Source organism: Rutidosis leptorrhynchoides, chromosome 11 (assembly GCF_046630445.1).
Source record: "Rutidosis leptorrhynchoides isolate AG116_Rl617_1_P2 chromosome 11, CSIRO_AGI_Rlap_v1, whole genome shotgun sequence".
NCBI lineage: Eukaryota > Viridiplantae > Streptophyta > Magnoliopsida > Asterales > Asteraceae > Rutidosis > Rutidosis leptorrhynchoides.
In genome coordinates this window covers 239697505-239717833 of record NC_092343.1, presented here as the reverse complement: position 1 = coordinate 239717833, position 20329 = coordinate 239697505, and the positions used below count along the sequence as shown (strand labels likewise).

Below are 20329 nucleotides of genomic sequence, written 5' to 3'. Positions count from 1 at the left end.
CGCATATAGATATACACACAATCAACATACATTCTCTACAAGAGAATTCGATGCCAACACCCTTAACCGAGTGTTTCTATCTAACACAACGACCCGCCCATTTAGTCACCTAAAATGGACTTCACCAATTACCACTACGGGTGGTAATTCTGACCCATTCAAACAAGTACAATTTAACCAAAATTATACTTGACACCATTTAAGCCAATATAGGTCTTAACAAAATTGCTTATTAACCAATTAATCCAAAATTAAGGTCATTACCAAATTTGACCCATCTCATTTCACCCATTTTGACATAAGTCCCGAAAACGCCCAAAATCACTAACGACTAGTGATTATAATTTCAAAACACCAATTAACACCTAAATCAAACATTTATATACTTGGTTCATAAAATCTTGACCTCATATCTTAGTTTGACTCCAAATCAAGATTAACACTCATTTTAACCAACTAACATGTTCTTATGAACATCTAAGTCACCAATACATATACAATCTAGTGATTAACACCCAAACCAATGACAAATACTTTCAAATTTGTCATCTAACCCTAAACCCACAATAATCGGGTTCACTTACACTAGCAATACAACAAAACCCCCAATTTCATGAGATATGGGGTTTAGAACCCTTACAAGCTCAAACCCTAAACATAAACAAGAATCTTACAATTAAATTCGGAGTTAGGGCTTACCAACACTACCAAAACGTAGCCAAGAACGAGATGAACAATGATAACACCTGAGCTTTTGATCGATTCAAGCTTCTTCATCTCCAAAACCCCAAATCTCTCTCTAGAATTCTCTCTCTCTCTCTAAGATAGATGAGAGTGTTTGTGGATGTGAAAGTGATCCAAAAGTGGATCTAATACTGCCAATATGTCCACAGATCCGTCCTTAAGTGAAAAGACCAAAAAGCCCCTCATTTATCTCAAAAATAGAAAGGACAGAAAAACTGTCTCAGGTGGGGTGCGCGGCGCGCACCCTTGAATGTGCGCGGCGCGCACAAGGGTTTAAACCGATTTTGAAGTTCAGGGACTGATTCTGACTAATCCTGATTCTGACTAATCCTGATTCTGATGTAAATTCTGAAAATGCATAAGTGTAAGGTAGACCTTTTGTGGCGCTTTCTGGTGCACACATTTTCTGACACTTTCAGGAACATTTTCTGATGCACAAAATTCAGGATCTTACATTATAAATGTACTACGATTAAGTATGTACCTTTAAATATGTATGGGAAAAATGGGATGTTACAACTCTCCCCCACTTGGATTGGATCACGTCTTCGTGATCCGCACCAAATACTAGAAGTTGAGTACTTCTTCCTTGAACATTTCCGTCTCCAATACGAAATCACACATGTAGTAATCACTCATCCAAGTTCTCACTTCGTACACTAACGCATCATGTTATAACGAACAAGGGTAATCATCCCTCGAGATAAAATAACCGCAACCGCTTGCTCCTACACCTAGTATTTAACTCGTACCATACATTCACAATAAATCCAAAGGTGGAATAATCTCCTGACGACCTCCGTCATCACGCCTTCCCACCATAGAATACTCGGGAATCATCCCGACACCTTCCTAAAAATCTCCCGCAAGGATCATCGGAAAGCTCGCCACTTGACTCGTCTCACTAAATACCTTCACAATTCATTCCCAAGTTCAACTTGGGACTTTTTTCGAAGACCACCAAAGTCTTTCTTTCCTATATAAGCGACACCCGTTCGCTCATCACATCTACTAGTTAGGGACTTTTTTCGCATTCTCTGGTACTTAACTCCCCCATCTAGGGTTTTAACCCCCTACTTTCACCGTAAAGATGATAACGCCCCGCGGAATTCCGACATTCCACAATGCCTATTACATTTTTCCGGCATTGGTCATACTCAATAGTCCTTCCAAGGACTCACTATAAGCTATTCGAACCTCGATCTTTCAAATTAGTTAAGTGTTAATGCCCGCTAAACACCACAATATATCACAGTTGTAACTTCGGGTTTCTCACCAGTACCCAAATCCAAAGTAATCATACCATCGGAGTCAAAATTTACACTAGCAGGTATAAGGAGGCACCTGACGTTGTGTTATCTAACTCCAATTTAGAGTCTCCAAATACTCGACCCTTACGGGGTCTACTCCCGGCGTCACACGTCACCTGACTACAAGCGGTCACACAAATCTAACAAACCTTACGGCTCCACGCCCATGACTTCCTAGCGACACCCGTTAGTCACTACTCACCTAGGCCGCATAGCTAGCCTATTTATCTTTCAACTCAACACTAAGGAGGTGCTTGGAACACCAAGGCTTACACCTTTCTAACTTCATCATAACCATTAACCCGGTCACCTTCATACATAAGAATAGTTAACGGCCATGACTCTACCCACACGAACGTGGTTAACAGAAATGCCTCACGAACGGCATACCGCGTACCCCCCCCCCCCCCCAAAATATCATAAAAGTAAAGAGTGGCTGTTAAGAGCGTACAACACTCGCCACACGGTCACAAAACCGCCATCGAAATCGAACCGCCAATTAACATGTGTATATACATCACAGTATATTATTATCGTCAAGCGTACTACCTCACTCTAGTTACGGCCTAATTGGTTTTACCATAAGTTCAACACAACAATTGGGACTACGCCCTACACGGTCTCATCACTATACGCTCGGTTAAGCTCTCGCGGCTACCCCAAATCAAAACACAACACTCTCGATAAGACGATTACACGTCACGTACTCTCACATGGTGATATAACACCCAGTGCATACTAACCTAATAACACGCGCACACAAGCAATTAGTTGTTAAACTCACAAACGAGCAACAATACACACACAATCTACAAAGCCTACGGGTCTCACTCGAATGAGCTTAACGACCCAAAACCACAACCATCTCGTAAAAGAGAGACGAGGTTCACTCGTCTTGCATCTCATACCACACATATCACCAAACTTTGCTCCACCTTGAGTATACGAAGGAATTCGGATTATCCTTTTCCACTTAATCAAAACCCTATGTTCGATGTAACCGTAACACCATCGGAGTCGAATACCATGCTAGTAGGTATGAAAAAGACACCTAACGTTGGGTCCCATAGACTCCATTACCAACATTCGTCTAGACCGAACACCTTGTCTTAACAGTTCCATCAACTTTCACACGAAAGCGAACACGCTCAACATCCGAAAACCAAAGCCCGTCTCCATAGCTTGGTAGATACATTTTCCCAATACTAAGGAATGCTTGGTTGCACCAAGTCTTACGCCCTGCAATCGTCAATCCAACTCTAACGTAGGGTAATTCCATTAGGAATGCTACCCGTAACAATACCACGTATTTACACTAATGCATTCGCACCCAAGTCGCATTCTCATGAGTCAATGACTCAAGCGCTACTCGAGTGCACCGTCATCGTAATTACTAACCCCGCACTTATATGGTACTATTGAAATATGCGTTCACTCGAGACTAATTAGGTTTCGTAACGAGACTTAAGTCTCGACTTCATAACCGAATACATCGGCACACAACAATTAATAAGGCTTATTTGCATCAAAGACGAAAGTACCTGAAGCAGTATCGCTAGACTTCTGTGCTTCACTACCCATCAAGTAGTCGCGCTCTAATTTCTTAACCCAATCAGCAAATGATTCAGAACACTCCGACCTTTTGTGTCCCTCCGCCTGGCATATAAAGCACCTGATCGTGCTCACGGGTACACCCGTACAATCCCGTGCCAAATGGCCTCGCTGCAGACAATTATAACATGTAGGCACAAAACCTCATAACGTCTTAGTATGATTACTAGCCCGATCGGGACAATCAGACCTTTGGTGCCCTTCCTTCCGACAATAAAAACATACAGTTTTGCCCGACGGACATTCACAAGACTTATGTCCCCATTGCCCATAATTGTAGCACTTCAACCCACCAGAGCCCGACGCTCCCTTCCGCATGCTACTAGCTGCCTTAATTACACCTCTACTTTGATCAATAAACAATTCGAGACACACCGACCTTCAGTGCCTCTCTTTATGACAATGGTAGCACGTTCCGTTATCACTCCTCGGCAACGTGCACTCCCATATCTTGTGGCCCCTAACACCACAATTGAAACATTTAGATGTGCAACCTCCCTTTCTCTTCTTTTTCACATTCTCGACGCCTTCAGACGTACCTCTCTTCCTATTGCCCGGAGCACCATGTGGCTCTAGCCTTGAAAGTACTTCTTCTTCACCACTACCTTGAGGTTTGGAGAACCTCTTCTCAAACTCTTCCCTTACAACCTTAGTCACTTGGTCTCGGACCATCTCGGTTACTCGTCCTTTGATTGACTCATTGACTACTTGACTAACTTCATTGGCGAAACCCAAGACGCATTGTTCAATCGCGGCTTCAACCATTACCGTTAACTCATTTCTCCTTTCATGAGTAGGCTCTTCCGTTCCGTACCCATCTTCCGTCTTCATTCTTAAGAAATGAAATAGATTAAACAACGAAACGAAAAGACATAACACGTATGTATATATATACATATACACCACACTACCCCATCTTGCTCAACAATCATCGTACATCGCTTGTTTGACATAATTTACACCCGTAACAATGGTAGCTAGTCATTGCCATGCGAGCACGTCGCATTAACTCGTTAGTACAACGTCTGTCTCGCTTGATGATTTCAACTACAACACAAAACAAATAGCGTAAGGTTAGTTCACATAAACCTATGCACTAACAATTCCCGAGCCAACCCGAAGTCCTACAAGTCCCGCATAAAGCGTACACACAATAAATTCTAAGTCTAGGCACCTATCTCAAGTCGCCTAAATCCCTTAGACCATGCTCTGATACCACTTGAAACAACCCAACCCGTATTCCATACGATAAAAAAATTTTCTTTAAAATAATACACATTTATGCGCTAATCAAATATGTAAACCATTCCACACGTTTCGTTAAAACATACAACAAGTTTAGTGTTTACAATAGGCACGACGGCCATTAACAAATGTGATACAAGTTTGATCTAAACAAAAATGATAGTTTTAATCCAAACAACACATCGAGCATGGTTTGGGGCTAAACTACCCAAAACGCTAGGCCAACTTCCAAAAGCTCCAACGAAACATCATCAAAGGACACCTAGTGCCCAACAACCCCTTCCCCTTATCCGCACCTGCATCTAAAAAGATAAACAACGAGAGGGGTAAGCTAATGCTTAGTGAATGCAATAATTATACATGTTCACATATAACCTACTTACTTGCAATCACTTACCATACCGCATACAAGCTAGCAATTCGATAACTATGCAACATCATGCATAAACTACTATCCACAATTCACAAGAAGCTAGCAACAACAATAGCATATAGTTCACAATTTAATTATGCTAGATACGAATTCACACAACCATGGTTAACCAATCGTACAAAGGAACGGTACTCGTAAAAGACTGTCGGAGTTCATAACATCCATTAGTGTTACTTAAACACCGCGTAATTACTAATCCCCCGGGTGATGTCTTGAACAATGTGACTAACTCACCCCCATGACAATGTGGCATCTTGAACACTGCGACGATTCCACATGTCAATCAAAACAAAGAGTGGTGCCTTGAACACCGCAGCATCCACTCCCATGACAATGTGGTGTCTTAAACACCGCGACAATACCACATGTCAATCAAACAATGAGTGGTGCCTTGAACACCGCGGCATCCACTCCCATGACAATGTGGTGTCTTAAACACCGCTACAATACCACATGTCAATCAAACAATGTGTAGTGTATTGAACACCGCAACAATACTACTCGTTACTTAGGATGTGGTGTCTTGAACACCGCGACAATGCCACATTCATACTACACAAATAAATACATTATATACGTACACGCATAATTATTCCACTCACCTTAACACAAGGATGATGATTATGCACTTCCGAACTTCAAAGCAATGTACCTAATACATTAAGTACACTTTCAATACACAAACTAGTGGAACTAGCCACATTACTTACACTTGAGCATTTAATGACCCAATTTGCATTAAATAACTCAACTACACCAAAACCGCCCTTAATTGGCCAAGACACATGTTAGATCACTAAAACTAGTGATTTAAAGTCTACTAACAAAAACCAACACAAACTTTGGGTAATTCATAACCATTTCACCCAAACTAGGTCAACATTACTCTTTCGACCCATTTTAAATACTTAAACTTACAAACTTGGTCAACTTAACCCATTTACAATTTTTCCTTCAATTATAATGGTGTATCCTATCGTATACACGCATAAAAGGCATAATGATCGCATAAAATTACCATCAGAAGCACTGAGAACAACGGTTTTTTGAGACTTTCCGCCCAGCATTCTCCGCTGTGCAGGCTGCTCTGTCATGCGTAAGCCCTGAAGGCCGCCTAGCACGTAAGCCCTGGCCGGAGAACGCCACTTTCAGCATGAATTTTTGATCACAAGTAACAGAACGTATCATCATCTGACACGTGTCCCCGAACAATCCGGTGGATCTGACACTATAAATAGACCCCTTGGGTCGTCATTTTACACAATTCAGACATTTTGACAAACTTGAGAGCTGAGACTTCATCTCTCTCTCTCTAGCACTTTCTCTCACTAGAAGTCATCCGGCTAGAACTTTTACGCTCTACGGACGACAGATTGATTAAGCCACCCCACAAGTTTCTATACTTGTGAACCGGGTCTGCAGGGATTATTTCCCAAGGGCAAACATCAATCGGTAACACACGCCCTCCTAAAGCTAGATTACTTCTAGTACCGTGTTGGCACACTAAGCCTTACCTCATAAGGAAATAGGTGTTAACAATGGCGCCATCCACTATTAAGACGAATCATCTCACCAACACTGACAAAGAAGGCGAGGGTAATGATTTGGTACCCATAGAAGTAGGAATGATACATCCATGGAAAGCTGGATAACGGAGGAAGGCAGAAGTGTTAGAAGATTGGGAAGAGCAATTAATATCATTTCCTTCTATGTTCAACACAAATCCATCTGATGGTCCAGTGGTTATAGAAGCACGAGTTGCTAATTGCTTAATACGCAACATTTATACTGACACAGGAGCTGGAGCAGATATTATGTATGAACATTGCTTCATACAACTTCCTAAAGATGTACAAGAAAAAATGAAGGAAACATATGTGCCATTAGCAAGTTTTACAAGTGTACCGTCCTGGTCTGAAGGAAGTATTCTGCTTGAAGTAACCTTGGGCAAGTCACCCCTACAACGCACAGCAAATATTGAATTCCTGGTGGTTAAAGCAAATTCACAGTACAACATAATTTTGGGAAGAACTGCTTTAATGACGTTTGGAGCTGTAACATCAACTGTACATGGCATGATGAAGTTTCCAATGCCAGGCGGAGTAGCAACGTTATATGCAGAACGGCAGAAGTCAATTGAGTGTTCTCAAGTAACAAAGGCAATAATTAAACCAATCATACATGATGACGGGTCAATCTCACCGAATCTTAAATTTCCAGATCATAAAATCATAATTGAGCACACGTTATCCGCAGAATGTAAAGAAAAGTTATACAACATTTTGACAACAAATTTAGACGTTTTTGCATGGCAACCGTCTGATATGAGCTGTGTTCCAAGGGAAGTTGCAGAGCATAGGCTAAACGTGAATCCCAACATACATCCTGTTTGTCAGAAGAAATGAGGCATGGCGCCAGAAAGAAGCAAATTCCTCCGTGATGAGGTACGAAGTTTGGTGGATGCTGGGATCTTGCGAGAGGTCAAATATCAGACATGGGTGGCCAATCCAGTCATGGTTAGGAAACCGGACAACTCATGGCGGATGTGTGTGGATTTCACGGATATCAATAAAGCATGTCCAAAGGATAATTATCCTTTACCTGAAATTGATTGGAAGGTTAAATCATTGGCAGGATATCGATTCAAATGTTTCTTAGATGCAGCTAAGGGATATCATCAAATACCTATGGCCTTAAAAGATGAAGACAAAACGGCTTTTCACACGACGAAAGGCATATTCTGTTACATGAAAATGCCTTTTGGTTTGTAGAATGCAGGAGCAACATATCAACGAATTATTGATATGGCGTTTAAGGATCAAATTGGGCATAATTTAGAAGCTTATGTTGATGACATTGTCATCAAAAGTCATACTAAAGAAAAGATGTTACGAGATATACATGAGACTTTTGCATCTCTACGAAAAATTAATATGAAATTAAATCCCAAGAAGTGCACGTTTGGTGTGGAAGAGGGAAAATTCTTAGGTCATATTGTCACAGAACGTGGTATTAAAGCTAATCCTAAAAAAATTCAAGCAATTGAAGACATGAAGTCACCAACTAGCAAGAAAGATGTTTAACGGTTGCATGGATGTCTGGCAGCATTAACAAGATTCTTGTCCAGAGCAGCTGAAAAATCGCTTCCATTCATGAAGGTGTTAAAAGGCTGTTTAAATAAAAAAGATTTTGTATGGACGGCGGAAGCCGAAAATGCATTCCAAGAGGTCAAGCAGATGCTAAAAACGTTACCTACATTAACAGCACCAAAAGAAGGGGAAACCTTAATTTTGTACTTAGCTGTCTCAAAAGAAGCGATAAGTTCTGTCTTAATCGTAGAACGGAACGGTGCAAATGCCCATATATTTTGTTAGCAAAGTGTTGCAGCTTAGTGAAATAAATTATCCACCACTTCACCGCATGGTTTACACCCCTGTGCATACTCCACGGAATTTACGAAGATATTTTCAAGGTCATCCAATCTTAGTGTTAACAGATCAGCCGTTGAAGCAAATACTCCGGTGTCCAGAATCATCTGGCCATTTAGCAAAATGGGCCATCGAGTTGGGGGAGTATTGAAAGGACCCGTCCTAATCCATCCGGACAAAGTCCACATTGATTACAAACGATTCATAATAGTTGGTTACATCGCGAGGTACTTGACCTCTATATGATACATTTTACAAACATTGCATTCGTTTTGAAAACACAAACTTCCTTACATCAAAAATTGATGATATGCATACCATTTCATAACATATCTAATTATAATTATCTAAATAATAATCTTGATGAACTCAACGACTCGAATGCAACGTCTTTTGAAATATGTCATGAATGACTCCAAGTAATATCTTTAAAGTGAGCAAATGCACAGCGGAAGATTTCTTTCATACCTGAGAATAATCATGCTTTAAAGTGTCAACCAAAAGGTTGGTGAGTTCATTAGTTTACATAAATAATCATTTCATAAATTTAATAGACCACAAGATTTCATATTTCCATTTCTCATAAACATACGTCCCATGCATAGAGACAAAAATATCATTCATATGGATTGAACACCTGGTAACCGACATTCACAATTTGTATATAAGAATATCTCCATCATTCCGGGATCCTCCTTCGGACATGATATAAATTTCGAAGTACTAAAGCATCCGGTACTTTGGATGGGGCTTGTTGGGCCCAATAGATCTATCTTTAGAGTTCGCGTCAATTAGAGTGTCTGTTCCCTAATTCTTAGATTACCAGACTAAAAGGGGGCATATTCAGTTTCGATCATTCAACCATAGAACGTAATTTTGATTACTTGTGTCTATTTCGTAAAATATTTATAAAACAGCGCATGTATTCTCAGTCCCAAAAATATATATAGCAAAAGCATTTAAAAAGGGAGCAAATGAAACTCACCGTATTGTATTTTGTAGTAAAAATACATATAACGACATTGAACAACTAAACAATGCAGGGTTGGCCTCGGATTCACGAACCTATATCATTTGTATATACATTAACACATATTCTTGTAATCGAATAAATATATATATTATTATTATATGATATAATTATTTATATTAATAACTTATATTCAAAATATTAGATCTTGTTTTGTTATATAGTTTTATATATATATATATATATATCACCTTTGTTTATAAAAATTAGTAATTATAATAATACTAAAATATTATTTGTAATGGTAAAAATGATATCAATGATGATACTTAAAGTTATTAATATTAAAGTTAGTAATGTTGTTAATAATAATATTAATGATAGTTTTTAATTTATAAATCTTATAATGATGATATCAGTAGTTTTTGATATAATAAATAATTTAATAATAATGGTAGTGAAAAGTAATAATTTTTGAGATTAGTACTTAACTCCTAATGATAATGATAATAATAATAATAATAATAATAATAATAATAATAATAATAATAATAATAATAATAATAATAATAATAATAATAATAATAATAATAATAATAATAATAATAATAACAATAATAATAATAATCTTATTACTAGTGGTAACCTTAATAGTAATACTTTTGCTAATAATAATAAAAATTCCAAATGTTATTAATACTAATATTAATGATAATTATAATAGTTTGCATTATTTTCATATTAACAATAATAATAATAATCCTAACCGTAATAATATTTATATCAATATTAATATCACTATCAATAATTAATGATGTTACTTAATAATAACTAAAATGGTAATATTAAAATCATATTATTAATATTAACATAACAATAACGATAATTATTAATGATCATAATATCAATAATAATACTAATAATGTTTATGCTACTTTTAATTAGGTTGATAATAATAATAATTATATTCATATTACTGATACATATACTTAATAATAAGGATATTAATAATAATGAATAACAAGAATAACAATAATCATAATAATAGCAATAAAATACTTGTAATAATAAAGATAAAAGGTTACAACCTTTGAAGAGTAGCTCAATAAAAAGAACGCCACCATCGAGATTCGAACCCACGACCTCTCGTTTACCCATCCAACACCCAAGCCATCTAGTCCAAATTGGTTTTCTGATTTTAACCCCAAAGTAATAAATATAACCCGTAAGATTTATTATCCCCCACTTCATCTTCTTCCTCTTCAAAATTAATCGACCATAACCCATTTATTTTATCAAAACAACGATTTTCATACTTCAACTAATTGTAAACAACCAACATCCATGCTTGATTTAATAGAAAACAAAAATAAATAAAAAAATCCTTGTTCGTCGCTGCCAAGGAAGAAGAAAAAAAAATTGATTTTTAGCTTCGAGCTCGTTTTGGCTAATTGTTACAACACGAAATAGTTGGTAAAACTTTCATAGAAACTATTGGAATCATCAATTGACCTTTAAACACAAACACGAACTCGAATTTGATTCAAGAACATTAGTTGACTTTCAAAAACCAAAACTTTGACTCAATAATTGAAACTCGATATGAAGATTTGAGACTTGAGATTTTCCAGTCAGTTTAAGTGGAAGATTTATAGCCTAACTGCAATTAAGGATTTTGAAATTTAATTAAAAATCGAGTTTTGACAAAAAAAATTGATGAACAGGCAGTCGAACTTGTTTTTTTTTTTTTTTTTTAATTTTCGAAAACCAGAGATAATTGGGAGTGCCTAAGTGATAAACGAATTATAATTCTTATATTGGATCCTAAATTATTTGCATTAAGGTTAGATTAGGACAGTTAACGATTAGTAGACAAGAAATCCTTCGTACAAAATAGAAAAAGGAAGAAAAGATAAAAAAAAAAATAGTTTAAGTGTAAAGGCCACTGTATTTGTTTTGTATCTGATTTGGAATCAACTTTTGCATATAGAAACAATTTTGACAGAAATATGGAATGTGAAAGCAAATAGAAATGTACTACATCTTGACTTCTATGATGGATATAATTAAATTAATAATAATGGTTAATAATAATATTAATAATTATTATATTAGAATTAATAAATAATAAAGATACTAAAATCGTAAAAATAATAATAATTATATCACTAAAGATAATAATAATAAATCGTATTATTTTCTAATAACTATATTTATATTAGTAATAATAATAATAACAATGTTGACAAAGAAAATAATAACAAATAATCATAATAACTCGAAATTATAATTTTACTTCTAATTTTAATGATAAACTAAATGTATTAACTTTATACATTACATTAAATAATGGTATACTGATATTAACATTATATACATATTGAATTTCATATGTATATAAATATATTAAACTAATCTATTAATACTACATATATCAACATTGATGATGGAAGTAATATAATAACTATTTTTCAACTTATGATTAATATAGTTATATTTTATTAGTGATGTACTTCCTATATTTACATTTTTTGAATATTTTCTATTTATACATATTAGATATTTTACAACGTACATATAATATTAATTGTGTACAAAATTCATATATGTAATTATGTATTTATTTTAATCATATTTTATTTACTTTTAATTTACTTTACATATTTAAACCAAATGATTAAATGATATTAGATTAATATAATTTAATATATACACATGTATATATATTCATATATATATTTATTTACACACCATTGTTCGTGAATCGTCGGGAGTTGGTCAAGGTTCAAATGTTTACATGAATACAGTTTGAATTGTTTTGTGACTTAACATTACAGACTTTGCTTATCGTGTCGGAAACATATAAAGATTAGAGTTTAAATTTGGTCGGAAATTCCTGGGTCATCACAAGTATGAAATCAATTTTGCTCCCCGAAATGCAGTTAAAGGACAAATTTTGGCAGATTTCCTCTTGGTAACAAATGAAAAAGTAGAGTATGACAACAAAATGGCACCACAACAGCATGTGTGGGAGTTACACACTGATGGAGCATCCAGTGAAGAGGGAACAGGTGCAGGACTAGTTTTAACAAGTCTAGACGGAGAAGAGTATACCTATGCATTGAAATTTTGTTTTTATGCTTCAAACAATGAAGCAGAATATGAGGCATTACTCTCCGGCCTCCGCATAGCGGCAGAAATGGGCATAACAAATTTACGAGCATATGTTGATTCTCAAATCGTTGCCCAGTGGGTTAATGGAACATTTGATGCAAGGGAATCATCCATGAGGCAATATGTAAAGTTGGTGGAGGCAATTTCTAAGAAATTTGATAACCTTGAAGTCGTGCAAATACCTCGAAATAAGAATAAAAAGGCTGATGTCTTGAGCAAGTTAGCTACTTTAACCTTTGATCATTTACACAAACGAGTGTTGGTTGAAGAGCTTAAGGAGAAATCAATACATGAAAAACCAATTATGGCAATAGTTGAAGGTGCTAAGGAAACTTGGATGACTCCATATTTGAGATATTTTCATGATGGATGGTTACCTGTTGATAAGACGGAAGCAAGAAGAATAAAAGTAACAGCACCAATGTATGAAATTGTTAATGGTGTCCTTTATCGAAAATCTTACAATGGTCCGTTGTTAAGATGTTTAACCGAAGATGAAGCATTAAAGGTGGTCAAAGAAATGCACGAAGGAGTTTGTTCTCAACATTCCGGCTTCCGTACTGTGGTGTCACGGATCATGCGACAAGGATATTTTTGGCCTTCTCTTTATCGAGATGTGGCAGAAAACATAAAAACATGTGAGAATTGTCAGAGGCATGGTACAATTCAGCGTCTTCCAAAGTATGACTTGATACCGGTGTCATCCGCCTGGCCGTTCTGCAAGTGGGCTATCGATATTGTGGGGCCATTCAATAGAAGCACTGGTAATGCTAAGTTCTTGGTGGTAGCAATTGATTTTTTCACGAAATGGGTTGAAGCAAAGGCTTTAGCATAAATCACAGGAGAAAATGTCAAGAAGTTTGTCTGGCATGATATCGTGTGCCGTTATGGGGTGCCAAATGAAATAGTCAGTGATAACGGCAAGCAATTTGCAAAAAATTCATTTCGGAGTTGGTGTGAAGAGTTGGGCATAAAGCAAAACTTTACATCTGTTGCTCATCCTTAAGCAAATGGACAAGTAGAGGTTACCAACAAAGAAATCGTTGCTGGCATTAAGGCACGGTTGGGATTGAGTCAAACCGGATGGGTGGACGAGCTGCCAAATGTGTTGTGGGCACACCGGACAACACCAAAGCAGAGCACGGGGGAAACACCTTTCAGTCTAGTGTATGGTACAGAGGCAGTAATACTGGCCGAAATATGTGTGCCAACGCAATGCATTATGGCATTTAATGTTGAGGCTAATTCTGAAGCATTAAGGGAGAATCTCAATTTGTTGGAGGAAAGAAGGTTGATGGCCACCATCCGCCAAGCATATCACAAGCATAAAATGGCAAAATATTACAACAAGAAAGTGCAGCATGTGCAGTTTGAAGTGGGTGATCTGGTACTACGTGATAATGAGGCAAGTAGGCAAATCAAATTTGGAAAGCTAGAACCAAATTGGGAAGGACCTTATAAGGTCACAAAAGTAAATCAGAATGGATTATACATGCTTGCTGCGCCTTCCGGAGAGCAATATGAAAGAGCTTGGAATGCAATGAATTTAAAGAAATTTTATGCATAGCACTATATGCATGGATAGCTTGATCAAGTGTCAAATGCATGAGATATAGTCATAAATGTAAAAATTTCTTTAAGAATATGAATAATAGCAATTATTCTTATGGCAATATTTTTCATAAATTTTATCCGGCCAAGGATTTTTTAGCCCAGGTGTCACATAGCTGTGTGTCATCCCTACCCGCAGAAAGAAAGATAGCCTTTCGATGGTAGAAGTGCAATCATACTCAAAATGGTTGTATCGATAGTGAGACATGTAGAACTCACTAAAGCATCGAAGCGATGAAACGAATCTACAAAAAATGTCATGACACAATTAATATACACAAAATGCAGAGCAAAACGGATAACGGACCATGGCGTCCAGCAAAATATTTAAAGGCAAAAATATTTCATAACTTTTCCTCACGAGTTTCATGATGAAAAGCGTATAACGGAGAATATAATTTCAATATTTACAAGCATAACGGTTGCAAAGTACAATATCAATATCTTGTGCATTGTTCACTCCAAAAATCTTACAAAATTACAGCATCTTTCTAATAATTACAACCAAGTACCATATTAAACATCATGTAAAGCATATGAATATAAACATAGTATTTCATTCATCTTGAGGAGTATAATTCAGCACATCGTCTATTGTTACATTTGGTCTTTTACAAAGATTTTCAAGATCAGCAAACTTCATATTTTCTACCAGTACGCCAGCCGCATCAGCTTCTTTCATGGCGTTTTCATTAATCTTCGATGTAATAATAACAAGCAATGGATTTGGCAATTCTGGCAGTTTTCTTTTCATAAAGTTGAAAAAATTCAGTCTTTCAGCAGACTTAGCAAGATGGATGAACTCACATATCCTGTGAGACAGAGCTTGACAATTAAAGATACGCTCTACAAGAGCAGGAATCCCAGCTATCATACGTCTTTCATTCTCCTCTTTAGCTTTAAGCTGTTCTTTCAGCGCGTTATTCTGCTCAAGTATTTTTTCATTCTCCTTTGCTAGTTCATCAATTTTGCTCAAGTGTTGTTTTTATCTGAAGGATAATTCTTTGACTTGTTCCTTATATTCCGCCCTCTGTTTGTTGCTATTATCATAAAGCCTCTTCATCATCTCATATTCCCTCTTTAAGGACGTAGCCACTTGTTCAGTCTTGGCTAATTTCTCTTTTTCAGCAGATAGTTCCTTATTTGTGGAGATTTCATTGCTTTGCAACTCAGATAGGCGTTGAAGGTCATTTAACCCAGAAGCAATATTAAGAATGATACTTTGTGCCTTAACCTTCTTAGCATCTGCATCAGATAGGCTACTAAAAAATTGGGCCAGTGAAGGACACACCATGGTGTTCAAAAAATTCATGAAATCCTCGTACGAGTGTGGTGGTCCCTTTAAAAAGGAGAAAAGTATATTTGTATCAAGATTTGGAAGCGAAATTTGTTTCTGAGAAGAACTAGTGCCAGCTCCTTGTTGAGCGGATGACGGAGAATTTTGACCAGTTCTTCTTCTCTTGGCAGAAGGTGGAAGAGTCATTAATGTAGTGTCTTGGTGTGATGCACTAGCTGTTGGAGATAAAGGGAAATTGTTACTTATAAAAGAGTTCCAATATGCTTCACAAGATTTCAAGGGTGGCATAATGTATAAAGAAGGGTCTGGATTATAAAATCCACCAGTACTGGGCCTAAAAGAAAACAGATACAAGTTGTGGTCTGGTATTTTACTAAATTCAGTGTTATCATTACCCGAGGTACGACGTTCCCTAGAAGCAACTCGGTTCATACCTATGTCTTCCACTTCTTCTTCTTCATCTTCCTCCTCCCTTATAGCATCCTCTTCAGGAACGGGAGTATCGTCAATAATTGTTTGAGTGGTAAATGTAAGTTGTAAGTAAGATGACGATCGCATGGTGGTAAGCGAAGTAATTTCTGCAAAAGACTAAAAGTCACAGGGGTTAATAGGATAAATAAAGGGGAGCATCTTATTAAGTATATATAGCAAAAGTAAGCACTTACTCTTTCTCCCAGCAAGAACACAGGCATAACCTTGTGTGATATCCCAATCCTGACTTACAGATGTCAACGAAAGCATGTGTTTCCCATATTTAATGTCGTTGATCTGTTCAGCTTTAATTCTCTTAAATAAAAGGTTTTTCTTGTTCTTTAGTCTTGGAAAGGTAACTGATATGGTATGCAAGTATTTACGCCAAACTCGAGTAGCTGAGTATTTATCATCAATTGCATCTTCATTTATAAAGATAAATGAAGCATACCAATTCTTGCTAGGATGATCAAGTGCAGGTCTCAGAAAACCATGAATTTTGTTGAAAGTAAACCAACCTTTTTTGTGGGATGCTATACGCACCAAATGGCAAAATATACGAATAGATGGCTCTATATTCCTTGCGTGGCAATACATTTCAAAAATTTCGAATTGATGCTGGTTCGAATTGCCCAACGGCAACACCGTAGAACTTACAAACTTTTAAAAGGAACGGAGTAAATGGCAGTCGCAAACAAAAGTTGAAAATTGAATGGCAATAGCAAACTTGCCAGGGGGTGGTGAGCAGGCCCTGGAATTGAATGCAGGAATTGTTGGTTCAACACCAGCTAATCTAGGAAAACGTTGCAGTAGCTCGCCCAAATATTTCTCATTTACTCTGCTATGAATAGCTGTAACATCCTTTAGGGCTGCCATTAAAGTTTTAATGAAATAGAAAGTAAAGAAGGTATTGATGGTAAGAGATGAACACTGTAGAGGGAAGCTGTAAAAGTGAATGCTCGATTAGGGTTTATGGTGGTTAAAAAGGGAAAAAGTTGTAACAACTGTGTTTGGTGGTGATTTTGGGGGTTTTAATTTCAACCACACACGTGTATGGATACGATTAAAAAGCGAGTACATCGAAATGCCTTTTAATAGCTAGAGGCACGTGGGGTATTGTAGCCATGCAAAAACCAATCATCACAATGTCAGTAAATTTCGCCTATCATTTAATGCCTGTAATATGCTTCCCGATGCAAAAGGGAAACGTGAAGGCTTGTTTCAGAAGAGTTATCAAAAGTTTAACAACTTAATCATTTTTCAAACGCTTAAGTCATTAAACTAGGGGGGACTTAATGGTGTATCCTATCGTATACACGCATAAAAAGCATAATGATCGCATAAAATTACCATCATAAGTACTGAGAACAACGGTTTTATGAGACTTTCTGCCCAGCGTTCTCTACTGTGAAGGCTGCTCCGTCATGCGTAAGCCCTGAAGGCCGCCTAGCGCGTAAGCCCTGGCCGGAGAACACCACTTTCAGCATGAATTTTGGATCACAAGTAATAGAACGTATCATCATCTGACACGTGTCCCCGAACAATCCGGTGGATCTGACACTATAAATAGACCCCTTGGGTCGTCATTTTACACAGTTCAGACATTTTGACAAACTTGAGAGCTGAGACTTCATCTCTCTCTCTCTCTCTAGCACTTTCTCTCACTAGAAGTCATCCGGCTAGCACTTTTACGCTCTATGGACGACAGATTGATTAAGCCACCCCACAAGTTTCTACACTTGTGAACCGGGTCTACAGGGATTATTTCCCAAGGGCAAACATTAATCAGCAACACACGCCCTCTTAAAGCTAGATTACTTCTAGTACCGTGTTGGCACACTAAGCCTTACCTCATAAGGAAATAGGTGTTAACAAATTACAAGTGTATTAGTGACTAAAAATGCCATTTAACACTTTAAATCTCAAATCATAAGACCAAACCCTAGATTATAGCTATTTAGGGTTTCCTTTCATCAACATAACCCAAATCCACCCATATTACCCCCAAATAGGTCTTACAAGTTCCAAATGAACCAAACCCTAGCATAAACTAATTAAAACTCAAAACATGGAGTAAAGACTTACCAACACTATCCACTTGTAGCTAAGAACAAGGAGAACAACTTTAATTCTTGCTCCAAAGATCAACTCTCAATTCTTCATTCACAAATCTCACTTGAATTTAAATGGGTTTTTATGTTTGAGAGTAAAATGGAGGAAGAAATTAGAAAAGAAATGAGGAAAATGGATAAGTGGTGGAGATTAAATGCTCCCATTAGTTCTATACGTCAAATTACCAATTTGCCCTTTAAAATCACTTAAAATGAGCTAAATCCGGAATCAGTTCATCAGAACTGCCGTGGCGCGGCGTCATTTGTCGCGGCGCGACACATAAAGGAAAAACTGACCCTCCTTAGCATGCTTCCTGACTTCATTTTGCTTGAGATGCCACGGCGCGGCTGAGGTCATCGCGGCGCAACAATACAAAGATATTTCGACCTGTTTAACAGGCCTCCTGACCTTGATTTCAGTTGAATACCGCGGTGCGACTAGGACTTCCGCGGCGCGGCAAAGGCCTGTGCCTGATCGTTTTCTCGATAACAAAATTTAACGATTAAATATTTGGCTTGTACGCCCCGTCCTCGCTTCCTACATATGTCTAAACTTCACATTTACGTCTCACATGACTTAGCACAATAAAAACCCATGTATAAACTTCCACAAGCATGCATTCTTAAGTATATATATATATATATATATATATATATATATATATATATATATATATATATATATATATATATATATATATATATATTTGTATCTATACGTATACATATACATTCACACATAAACTAACGAGTTATAAACGTACTACGATTAAGTATGTACCTTTAAATATGTATGGGAAAAACGGGATGTTACAATTTCACTAAATGGGTGGAAGCAAAAGCCTTACGCACAATCACTGGCGTGCAAGTGCGGAATTTTGTATGGGAATACATTGTGTGCAGATTTGGTATTCCGCGGGAGCTTGTAAGTGATAATGGAGCGCAGATTGCAAAAGATCCATTTTTAAGTTGGTGTACGGAATTGAATATAATTCAAAATTTTACATCAGTGGCACATCCATAGGCAAATGGGTTGTGTGAGGTCACTAATCGCGACATTGTCAGCGGTATTAAAAAGCGTTTGAATGAAAAGTGGAATGGATGGGTTGATGAACTTTCAAATGTACTATGGGCTCATCGCACTACTTTCAAGAAAAGTACGAGCGAAACACCTTTTAGCCTAGTATATGGTTCAGAAGCAATGATCCCCGTGGAAGTCTTTGTTGAGACGCATAGAGTTGCTAATTTTGATGAAATTGCGAATGCAAATGGCATTTGTGAAAACCTAAATTTCATTGAAGAACGCAGGCTTATGGCCGCAATACGTGAAGAAAATAATAAGCAACAAATTGCTAAGTATTACAACAAGAAAATACACGCGTTAGCCTTTGATGTAGGAGAATGGGTTTTGCGGAATAATGAAGCAAGTCGTGCTGAAAAACAAGGGAAGTTGGGACCCAATTGGGAAGGTCCATACCAAATAGTGAGAATTAATGCGGTAGGCTCTTATAAACTCCAGGACATTGAAGGGCGTAATGTACCTAACGCGTGGCATGCTACTTTGTTGAAAAGATATTGCGTGTAATCAAAAGAAATGTGCGAAATTCTATGCGCATTCTAGGGATTCATGTTAATGCATAGCAAATAAGTTTGCACTATTATGTGAAATGAATAAAGCTCAAGTTTCTGTTCATAGCAGCAATTGTGTGTTTATGCGTAGTTTGTAAGTATAATGCGTTTAATACAACACCATAAATGAAAGTAAACAAGTGATGGTAAAGACCACTTGGTAGTTAATAAAAATAGTTTAGAGTGTATGCGAAAGGAAATCAGTTTGCTAACTTTTGCCCAAAGTATTAGATCTAGCCATACTTGGATGCTTCGCAATAAACACAAGTTTTTACCTAAGGATCGTTTCGGCGGA

At 37.0% G+C, this 20329-nt stretch overlaps 1 protein-coding gene across 1 annotated transcript; it reads left to right on the top strand.

Annotated features, from left to right (window-relative positions):
- The first annotated feature begins 19230 nt into the window (after nucleotides 1-19230).
- On the top strand, nucleotides 19231-19990 carry LOC139875486 (uncharacterized). The gene is made up of 2 exons (XM_071862822.1): nucleotides 19231-19302; nucleotides 19430-19990. Exons 1-2 carry the CDS (start codon nucleotides 19231-19233, stop codon nucleotides 19988-19990), a joined length of 633 nt encoding a protein of 210 aa, XP_071718923.1.
- Nucleotides 19991-20329: the final 339 nt, after the last annotated feature.